This window comes from Zonotrichia albicollis, chromosome 3 (genome assembly GCF_047830755.1).
Source record: "Zonotrichia albicollis isolate bZonAlb1 chromosome 3, bZonAlb1.hap1, whole genome shotgun sequence".
Taxonomy (NCBI): Eukaryota; Metazoa; Chordata; class Aves; order Passeriformes; family Passerellidae; genus Zonotrichia; species Zonotrichia albicollis.
In genome coordinates this window covers 32,582,990-32,593,995 of record NC_133821.1, presented here as the reverse complement: position 1 = coordinate 32,593,995, position 11,006 = coordinate 32,582,990, and the positions used below count along the sequence as shown (strand labels likewise).

The window sequence follows — 11,006 nt, the reverse complement described above, 5'->3', positions numbered from 1 at the left end:
TCATGCTGTTTTCAGATTTCAGAAGCAAATGCTCAACCATTTCATTTTACTGATGTAGAGAGAAATTGAGAATATTTCAAAATAGTTTATAATGCTATGACAAGATACACCAGGTAAAGGTATGACTTAAGGGTGAAAATAAAGTACATATTTTTACAAGGGTTTTGGGTTTTTTTTAGACCATTTATTAAGAACATTTTAAGATCAAGACTAGTTATTTCCTAGAAGTTTTGCTCTACTTTGACCAAGAATTAGTTCAAGGGATTTACTAGCTTGTGCAGTGTAAGTCAGAGTAGATGGGTTTAGGAGCTGCGACTCTATTTGTCTAACTATAATGGATCTATAAATTAATCAAACTGGATTGACCATAAGGGCAGTTTCCCAGTTAATGTTAATTCATTCTTTAAGTGCATACATTATCAATCACTATTTTTAAATATACTTAGAATATAGAATAGTCTGTAATTAAGAGTCCAGACCTTTGAGCTTGACATCCTCAATCTACACTGAACTGGGATGTAAATGGCAGTCCTCATGCACTAGCTGAGGTACTTGGTTAGATACTGCTCCTATTACTTTAGCTGGATACCCTAATTCCATCCCTGCAGATCTGCAATTGGGCATGATCAACATCTAGCTGAGTTGTTGAGGGTGATAGGATGATTTTCAAGGACTGGGCCTATTTTCATTGCTTAGTCTTTCCTTGTGAAACAGTAATGCTTTAACTAATTCAAATAACAATGCTGGTCCAGGAAGATACATTATTTTTGCAGTGAATCCACTAATGTCATCATGTTATGATGGATGAGAATATCAAGGAGGTTAAAGATATGCAACTGGATATAAATGATTATATGGAATAGTGTAGTGGTAGGGTACAACTGAGGGCACAACTATACCACCCACCTTGTCTCCTGCTGCCCCTGGGATGTGGCTCATCCCTGAGCATGCCTGGGGCTCTCAATTAACCTGCAGGGATAACCTGGGCTTGCCACGTTCTCTCCCTGCCCTGGTTATCTATCCAGGAGGCCTCAACACCTGAGCTCCCTGTGACCTGAACTGCAAACCTGCTCATGACGGAGGTGCCTTGGTCTGGGAGGCCTTGCTGCTCCTCTCAGTGGCACTTCATCACCCTGGTGTGAAATAAGTTTCAGATTACCCCACTAACTATTCTGCTAATGCAGTCAGTATATTCCATGCTCTCTGTGTTCCTCCAGAGCTCCAAAGGAGAAGCTTGCATGGATAACAAACAGCTGATCCTGAAGATACTTAAAAGCTTTTTCCTGAGATAACTATGATTTTCACAATATTAGTGCATAGCAATGGGGCATGGAAGTATTCCTTGGTCTTTTGGCAGACAGAAATCTTCCGTATGTGATAAAACAAAACCAGTCACTTTCTATGGCACAAGAAAACTCGTGGTAAGGTACTTGAGTTTAAAAAAAGCCCAAAACCTAAGAAACAAAACCAACAGCAAATCTTAGAGGCTGGGAAAAGCCACTGCTGTGCAGCAGGAGACCAAAATCACCTCAGTTATACCTTTCTTCACGTGAATGGGACTCGCTTCACTGACTTCGCTGGGAGCTTTATAAGGGGCTAATATTAACGTGAGGCCAGCGGGAGAGCCCCCTCTGCCCGAGATCCGGGTGGCTCCGCGGGCACCGCACACAGCGTGCCGTGGGCAGCGGAGCGGGCGGGCAGGGCTCGGGGCCGGAGCTGCGGACAGGGCTCAGTGCCGGAGCTAGGGCAGGGCTCGGCAGGCAGCGCTCCCGGTGCCGAGGCAGGGCTCCGCGGAGAGGGCTCGGTGTCGGAGCCGGGGCAGGCCTCGGGCAGGGCTCAGTGTCGGCACCGCTCTCGGTGCCGGAGCAGGGGCAGGGCAGCGCTCCCGGTGCGCAGCCGCCGGCGGGCCCCGCGCCGCCCGGAGGAGGCGCTTCCCGCGGCGGCGGCGGCGGCGGCGGCCCCGGTTTCCAGAGCAGCGCTGCGAGCCCGCCCGGCTCCCAGCCCTCGGCGGGATGCGCTCGGAGGCGGCGCCGCAGCTGGACGGGCTGGAGAGGTTCGCCAGCGCCGGCAAGGGCCGGGGACTGCGGGCGCGGCGGCGCTTCGCCGTGGGCGAGCTGCTCTTGAGCTGCCCGGCCTACGCGGCCGTGCTGACGGTCAGCGAGCGCGGCAGCCACTGCGACGGCTGCTTCGCCAGGTAGGGCCCGGCCGAGCCCGGCTGCTGCGGGCGGCGGCACAGCTTTACCCCTGCTCGGCTCGTGTGCTGCTCTGGCAGCGCGGAGGTCTAAAGTCAAAGCTGGTTTTTCCTGCTCAGCAGCTCAGGAGAGAGAAAGGAAAAGGAAAAAAAAAAAAAAAGTTTTGCTCTTCCCGTGCTCTGGCGGTCGCGTAGACACGTGCGTAACCATCCTCTGGCAGGAAGTTTCATTGATCCGTCTAGTTTTGTGATAACTTGGTGTTCGCTGGTTTTAATGAAGGTTTGATGAGGGAGAAAGGGTCTGCAATCGCCTGATTCACACCTCACATTCCCTAGTGCGGAGCGAATATCTATGAATGAAATGTATATATCTCCGTATTGAAATATACACAAATACTTGTATATTACCTCTGTCTGAAACCTTAGTCTGCAAATTACTTTTACTGGGGCGGAGCGGAGGCAACGCAAGAACTTGTTTGTCTCCTGGCTGGGAATAGTGGGACTGGAGTGCTGCCTGCTCCTGAGCGCTCCGGGATTCCTGGTGCTGCAGGGATCCGGGCGCTCGGGTCTGCCGGGGCCTCTGCAGCTCCTGTTCACCTGTGGGAAGGGTGAGGAGGTTTTCAGTGTTTGCCTCAAGCCTCTCAATTTGAGCTGCTGCAGGGTGTATTAAAAGGTGTATTAGGGTTAGCTAATTCAGCATGGATATGACACGCTGGCACGGCACACCACGCCATATTTTTAGAAAGTGTAGTGCTTTTGTGGCTTCTGACAGCTTGCTGAGGAATTAAGGGTTTACCTGGTTATAACTCAGAGCAAATGTTAATAGTTGCCTCAGTAAAGAAAAACAACTGTTGCAATTGTGCTATTTTTATCCACACATCCTTTTTCTTTGCTCATTACCTTATCTGCCTATGACTTGGTCACTTGATTCACCCCGCTCTTTGCATATGAGCACCTAATATAGTTCTAGTGAAGCTGGTGAAGCAAGTTCCATTAATTTGAAGAAGGGTACCGCTGGGGTGATTTTCATCACCTTCTTTTACACCTTTTCCCACCCTGAAAGGTTTGCATTGAAGTGATGTGTATGGTTTAAGAGTTTTTTGTTTTTTGGGGTTTTTTTTAACTCTTGTACCTAACCACAAGTTTCCTTGTGCCAGAGAAGCTGTCTGGTTCTGTTTGTCATAATCAGATTTGTCTGCCAAAGGACCGGGGAATACTTCCATGCCTCACTGATGTGAAGTAATACTGTAAGGATAATAGTTATCTCATGGAATAGCTTTTAGTAGTTATCTTCGGGAGCAGCTGCTTGTTATCCATGCAAGCTTCTCCTTTGGAGCTCTGGGGGAGCACAGCAGTCGAGGAACCCACTGACTGCAGCAGGACAGCAGTTAGTGCGGTAACCTGAGACTCATTTCACACCAGGGTGATGAAGTGCCACTAAGAGGGACGATGTCTGGGTGAGGTAAGCCGATCCGGCAGTGCTCAGACATGTGTTCTGTGTCTGTGACTGTTGCATTAGCGCTGAACTAGCACGTACAGATTCCAATCTGTGCTGCTGGGACTTCCAAAGAGCCCTAGCAGGGAGGCTGTGGGCTCCACACCAGCCGTGGGAAGGGAAACTCGGCCAAGTTGTCCTGAACGCTTTTGTGGCGACATGGGCAAAATGAGGCCGGGACATTGTATTTGCATGAGATAGTGGTTGTTACTTTAAATACGCGGTTGTAATGTCGCAAGAGGGGTCGTGGTGTTAGCTGGGCTCGCTCAGGTTGCACCTTGTGTGCCTTGCAGATACAATCAGAGGATGCCAGGCTCGCTGGGTTTTATGGGCTCCAAATGCCAGTGACCACCCAAATGTTGTACACTGTTACATCATGTAAGGACCCTCACCCGTGATTTACTCCAGTGAGCTTACCTCAGTGTAAGGCTATTTATTTTATTTTTTCCTGCAGACATTTTAAAAGCATTCAGTACTGCTGAGAGATCCCTATTGCTGTCATACCAAAATGTCACTTGTTGGGTAACACATGTTCTATTTTTGGTGGGATCTCTTGCAACACATGCACTTTAAAGCAGAAAAGGACCTTCCTCGTGGCAGTTCCCTCTGGTGGGGTATATACAAATATAAAAAAGGAGAGTGTGAGCCCTAGGTCTGCTCAGAATACACAGATATCAGAGCAGACAGGGTGGGGCAGTAAGGGGCTCTCAGGTGACAGGAGGTCAAACAGTATATTTAATAACACAGTATTTTTTCTTGGCTTTTGAAGGCACTTACTCAACAAAGGTCATGCATTCTATAACCAAAGAAGCAGTACAGTTGTCAGAACAGAGCCAAAGGGTTAATATTGGTGAAGAGAACAATTCTAAAGTTTGCAAAACACAGTAACTTTTGCTCATTATTCTTTGTATGGTGGCAAAAAATGATGCTGTCTATCAAAGAGCATAGAGTAACATGTCTTCAAACCCAGCAATTTATCTAGAAAACAGGGTGCTTTTGCATCATAAGAGTTGCTTGGAAAAATGTGCTTTTGAAATCTAATACAGTTTTCATTGTGAAATGCAAAATAGTGCGCAAAAAGTGATCCAGTATATGCTTTTATTTCATTCAGGTTTCTAGAACAGAATAACTTCTGTTTTCTTTTTAAGGAAAGAAGGATTGGCCAAGTGTGGAAGATGCAAACAGGCCTTTTATTGCAATGTGGAATGTCAGGTACGGTCATGCATTTTGTGAGGGTAGGGGAAGGAGGGTGGGGGTGCAGAACTCCAATTTTTGTTTGTGTGGCATTGATATGCTCTGATTGTAGCTGTGGTTAATAGCAGTCCAGTCAGTTCCAGTATCCCACAGATGCTGACCATGGAGTTGTGCATCGGACAATTACAGGATTTCGACATGGTCTGCATGAGTCTTTCAAGATCAGTAGCTTCAGGGCTTGGTACCACTGAGACTTTGATTAGAGCTGCCTGTCAACCCACTAATTATGTCTGTATTACTTCTTCCTTTAAGGACAGACCTGATAATTTAGCATTGGCTCACTAAACTGGTAAGAGATCCTGTGTCTAATGGAAAAAAATCAAATCTCTAAATAGCCATCTTAGGAGAGAGAGAGAGTTTTTTAAGATTTTTTGTTTTAGAATATTTGAAATATTTTGAGTATTGAGAGTACCACAGCTGATGGTAGTCATAACCATTTGAAACCTATCAGGCTTTCTCCTGAGCTTACTCAGTGTAGCAACTTTTATTCTTTTTAGTTTTTAAAGGATGTAGAACGTAAGTTCATACTAATAAAGTAGAGCAATACAAAGATGTCCAAAATATTTGCATGCAGTTTTAACTCTTGTTTTTAATTCAAATTAGAATAAGCATCTTTAAAGAAAAGAGAGGAAAAAAAGACAGGATTAGACATTAGAATCTAGCCTTTTTGGCCCTCAGCTTGATGGGGAAGAATGATCCAGTTTCTGTGTGGAAAAACCCATCTGGGTTGCTGGTTGGATAACGTGAGCTATGCCAGGTCTGTGCTGCTGGGCACAGAGTGTGGAACAATGCTTATGAGGGATTTGAGTGACCCAAGGCCTGGCATGCCACTGTGTGCTGGGCTATAAATAATCCCAACCTTGTCCCACATGTTAACGTGCTCCTGGCTGCATGGGGCCATGCCAAGTGGTCCCTGTTGTCATTACCTGGTCAGAGATGTCCTGGTTTGTGCTGCCCAGTTCCCAGGCACTTTGGACATGGCTGTTGCTTTTATTTCGAGGATGTCTCTTGTTCTCCTGTTGCACAAGTTTCAAAAGAAGCCTGATCTCTCCTCAGTTTTCCTTCTATTCCCTCCCCGATTTCCTGCTTTCGCACAGAATCCTAGTCAGTTGTGGGTGAATCAAATAGCCTCTTGGTTTTGAGGCACCAGGAGAACTCAAAAGGCTTAACAGAAATGAGGTTTTTACAAAACTTGCAGTAGTTCATAGAATTTCCAAAGTGAAAGCTTACTGTATGAGTATCTTTAAGGTTTTTGAGAGAAATCTGGATGAGCTTTAAAGACAGTGTAGAGAAAGCCTGTGATTCGTTCATGAAAAATGCTTGTTTCTAAAAAATGTTTCCTCATTATTTCTTACAAGATTTAAACTAGATGAGGTAAGGAAATCCTTGAACAAAGCAGCTGTTTAGCAGCTTTTTTCTGAAATTGTGAGTTTCTTCTCTTACTATATAAAATATACAATGGTTTATGAAACAGCTGTGCAAGATTTTCTGAAGTAGGAAAGCTCAGTAATTTTTGCTGGGAAAAACAGCAAATAGATGCCATGTTGGAAGTAGAAGAACTTATTTCTTCTCATCAATGGTCCTTTGCTTTCATCACCAAGTGGCCCTTCCTCAGTGTCCTGACTTCCAGCCTTGACAAAGTTTATACTTTTTTATTTACAAACAAGGAGGGATTGATTTTTTTCCTCCCTCTGGTAAAGTTTTGTACATTTATTGCTTTTTTTGAGATTTTTTCTCTTTTTTTTGTGGTCAAAATTCTCTCTCTCTGGAGCCATTTCCTAGAGTAAAAACCTGAACTGCTCAAACTGAGTAGTTTTTCGAATTTAAGTCTGCTAAAGCTGATGCTCAGCAAAATCTTGTCTGTCTGATAAGTTAGTGAATTAGAATCTTTCCTACCTGTTGCTGTGTGGTATGATGCTCTAGATGTAAAGGCCTTTTTTTGATTTTGTTGATGTCTAAATCATAGTATGACATGCACAGGTGCTAGCACCTCACCCTTGCTGGTGACATACATATGGCTTTTGATTCCCTGGTTGATAGAACACTGTCTTCCATCTTTTGGGCCCTTCTGAGTCAGTCTGATGAAATTTATGAATGTTGCTGAGATTGAATTCTTTGACATTCTTTCAAAATTACCTTCAAGCACAATATTCTCTAGAAACTGGTCTCCACAGACTGTATGTGCTACACAGACAGCCTGCACTGCATCTTCATCCCTGTCTTGTTCAAAGGCACTTTTCAGCAGTTCAGCAATTCTTTGTAAAAGCTAAAAAGGATATCTGTGCCTTGATACTGAATTTGTAATGCTGGAATGTACAGGAAGTGTGTCCCTTTTGCCTGCATGGATGTGAGACATTATGAGACACTCATAAAAGGCCAGGGCTGTACTTGAGAACTGTCATGGTATTGTTAATTTCATTTTCATTTTATTAGTTAATTTTTCCCTGTAAATCCATACTTTTTTGGTCAATTCAGCTAAAAATTGTATGCACCCAACAAGGACATGGTATGATTTCATATGTTGGTTGGTACCTTGTTAGTCAACACAATGCAGTTAGACAAATATTTACCACATGAGGTATAGTGGGATAAAAACCCAAAGCTTTCAAGCTTGCTCTTTTCTTACATAAAGATGTCCTATACCACAACTCATAGGAATTCTTGCTCATTGTGGGGAGAGGTGGATCTAGAGGACTGGATCTATGCACACACACACAGGCTTTGGCACAGCCCCTTAATGTTCCTGTTTTGGTCTCTTTGCTTTTGGGATGGATAACCACATGTTTCACCTACATTAAGCTGCATGCTTGCATAGGTGTGGATTCAGGGCACATAAGAGTGGAAGTTGCCTTCACTGCCTGTCCTTGCTGCTCTTAATGTTTGGTGGGTGGAATCTAGTCTGGGTTTGCTGGGTCTTTCTCTCCCCAAGCCCTAATCCAGGTCTCCTTTAAAAGGGATTGTGATTTCCAGCAGATTCACACCGTCCCACTCTCCAGTTTCACCTCCTTGGAGCACAGGCTTGTTATTATAATAGTGGCTTTCAGCCCCCATCTGCAGCTGTTTGGGTCTTGACTTCTTAAATTATAATAATTTTAGTCAAGCAGGAGGAGACTTGTGCTCATTTTTTCTGTTTAGAAATTAGGTGCTGGAACACCCTGAAGGGAATTGTTTAAAGAGGGTTATGTGGTTGCAATTTTGGACCTGATGAACATGAACCAGCTACTGGAACTCCTTTTGTTGTTATTTACTCATGGCTTTCATTTATCCCAAAGAGAGTGGAGATAGCTAGCCAGTGTGCAGAAGGAGATTTCTTGGTGGTGATTTTCAGCATTTGAAATATATTTTGAACAAACCACTTAGGTTTTTCTTAACATGTCACATTAAAGGCTGCCGTAGTTGGTATTGCTGGAGTGAGTGAAACAGGTATTTTTACCAGCTAGTAAACCTCAAAATGTAGTTGCACACCTGTAATTAGCATTAAGCAGGTGTATTTTAAATGGGACCTTGTAGAAATTGCCTGCTCCTCTTTGTTAAGATGTAGAAAAAAATACAAAATGTTTTGCTCTGATGATTCTGCACAAAAGGATTTTGACACTGCAAGATTGTGTTGGATGTTTGTCCCCCCTATAAAAAACTTTCCCAGTGTATTTTTCTTTGGTAAATGTCTCCTGTGAACATGTTAAATGTTTGCCCTCAGTCAAATAACTTCTATAGCCCAGTGCTTGGTAAATGATGATGGGGAGGGATGGCTGTGAAGATATATAAAGCTACTGCCTTCACTGCTTGATGAAAGGCTGTATCAGAGAACTTTACCAATTAATATCAGACATCAGAAGTTGCCTCACTGGAATTCAGTTAAGGAGTTGGATGCCATTTGATCACAATTGGGCCTTAAGATTCTGAAGAAGTGAGCTTTACCTGTGCGCTGGCTTGCCCATCATTTCTCTCTGCTATTTATGTGTGTTTCCTTTCAATTGAATGAAATAGAACTTTTTATTTGGTATTGAAAAAGCCCATGTAAAGTAGGAGGTATGAGGACATTTGTTTGGACTTGAGTTTTTTTTTTTAGTATTATATTTTGTCACTTGTTGTTTTTCTCCTACAGTGAGGTGTAAGACAGTGTTCTGGGAATCAATCCAGTAGTCCTGGATGGCAGAATCTTTTTGAAGAACTTGGAGAAGAGGAGTGTTCCCATGTGCTTTGATGTAAAAGGCATAAGGTTTAAAGAACTTCCCTCCCAAAAATGTTGTCACTCCTAAATGAAGGGGAAAATATTGTGGATGTAATGAAAATAGGAAGAAAATATCATTAATGTAGCATTAGGGATTCAGCTAGAACAATGCTACTTGTTATAATTCAGACTACCTGGAGGAAAACGTGGAAAAGAATGCAAAATACAATCCTGCTGTGATCGCAGGGAAAGCTGCTGTCATGGTGCTTCTATCCCAGGTATTACTCAGTCATCAGAACTCTCTTTTTTTTTGTGGTGTTTCAGGCTTTTATCTCATTTTGCACAATTCAGCCGTATCTTGTCCCTTTAACCTCCCTACCAGTTCATATAACTCAGTGTGATTCTGCCCGGGGAAAGATTTTAATTAACGATGTGTAAAGAATAAAGGGACAAATGGATTTTTTTTTAAAACACTGCTTCAAGACAGGCACGTGATTTTGCATTTTGATTTTTTGTTTTATCAGGTAATTTCTCTTGTTTATTTAGTGGGTGTGTATGGATGAGAGTCCTGCAAAGCTTCAGGTTCAGTGCCTTCACTTTTTGAACAAGCACGCTGAAGTTAGTGGGTGTCCTGGGTAAGCAAGAAGAGGTGAGAAATGAGATTTCCCTCTGTGTCTTTTTAGCCTTTAGCCTGTAGATTCCTAAGCAAAGGCTGTCAGGAATTTTCCAGAAAAGATTTTGGGGCATACATGGGAAATGGGTCTCTCTGGGGTCATTTTGTAGTGTGACAGCTGTAGGAGAGTTGAGAGTGTAATTTCACATGACATGATTACAGTGTAATATACTATTTTGGTTCTGGTCTGTATTGCCACATCCTCTTAGAATATTTACACTGGAGCTTATTTCAAGCAGGCTGTATGTAGGTTCTTTTGGAAGTACCAACAGGGATATTGAGGACAGCAAAGCTGACATTGTGAGGGCTTGAATACCCTTGCAGTGTTGCACTGCTTCAAACCCTACCCAAGGCCAGGGCAGGTGCTGACCTTTCTTTTCCTAATAAAATAACCTCCTAAAGCTGTCTGTGCCCAGCGCACTTAAAATAACTGTTTTCAGTGGAAGAAATTTTGGTGTAGTAACTCTGAAATGAGTAATTTTGGCTTTTGTTCTGATCTGCAAAACCTGTAAATAAGCTGAGCAGCCGAGGCAGGAGGCACTGAGGGTCCTGATTCCTGAGTGTTCCCTGCTTTGGGGTGCTGTGTGTAGTTCCCACAAGGAATCCATCTCCCAGCAGACCTGTGGCACATCTACCAGTCCTGTGTAGATGCTTCAGACAGCCTCCAGTGTGTCTCCCTGGTGTTCCAAACAGCTCTTGCTTTAGTGGTTAGGCAGCTGAGGGAAATTGTTCCTTCTGTGCCACTCGTCCACTATGATGAGCCGTATTGTTGGAATTTTTAAATGACTATTAATTATCTAAAACAGTAATTATTTATTTATTATTTAATAAATTATTTAATTATTGTCGGGTTTTTTAAAAACTGGGTCTGAGTGGGCCAACTCAGGGTCTGCCATACTGAGTGAATCACAGTAATGGGATTTTCAGAACATTCTGGAAGGTGCTAAAAGTTTTTCAAGTTTTCACTTACAGATTTGTAGGGTTTGTTGTGAGTATTTTTCTCTTCTCGTGTTTTCCACCAGTTTGAATCTGGTATGAAAGCAAAATTTGATGCTTCCTAAGCAGACAGAAAACTATAGGTCTGTTCTAATACAGTGATATAAATGTGTGTTTGGGAGGAGACATAGCAGTAAATAACTGCATTGCTTGAATATTTCCATGTTTAAATGAATTAATAAAATGAAATTTGATGCAGTCTGAGGACAGCCTGGGCTAGTGCAGA

At 43.2% G+C, this 11,006-nt stretch overlaps 1 protein-coding gene across 4 annotated transcripts in view; it reads left to right on the top strand.

Annotated features, from left to right (window-relative positions):
* Window positions 1-1,898: 1,898 nt before the first annotated feature.
* Window positions 1,899-11,006, top strand: part of SMYD2 (SET and MYND domain containing 2) — a 40,167-nt gene continuing 31,059 nt past the window's right edge. The window contains exons 1-2 of one of the 4 annotated variants that reach the window (XM_005483017.3): window positions 1,899-2,194; window positions 4,835-4,898. In XM_005483017.3, the coding sequence (XP_005483074.1) occupies window positions 2,013-2,194; window positions 4,835-4,898 (246 nt within the window). In that variant the 5' untranslated portion in view covers window positions 1,899-2,012. Of the gene's footprint in view, window positions 2,195-2,278; window positions 3,654-4,834; window positions 4,899-9,048; window positions 9,761-11,006 lie in introns of those variants that run through there. The other 3 variants (XM_026791027.2, XM_074537094.1, XM_074537093.1) reach the window with 3 other exon arrangements.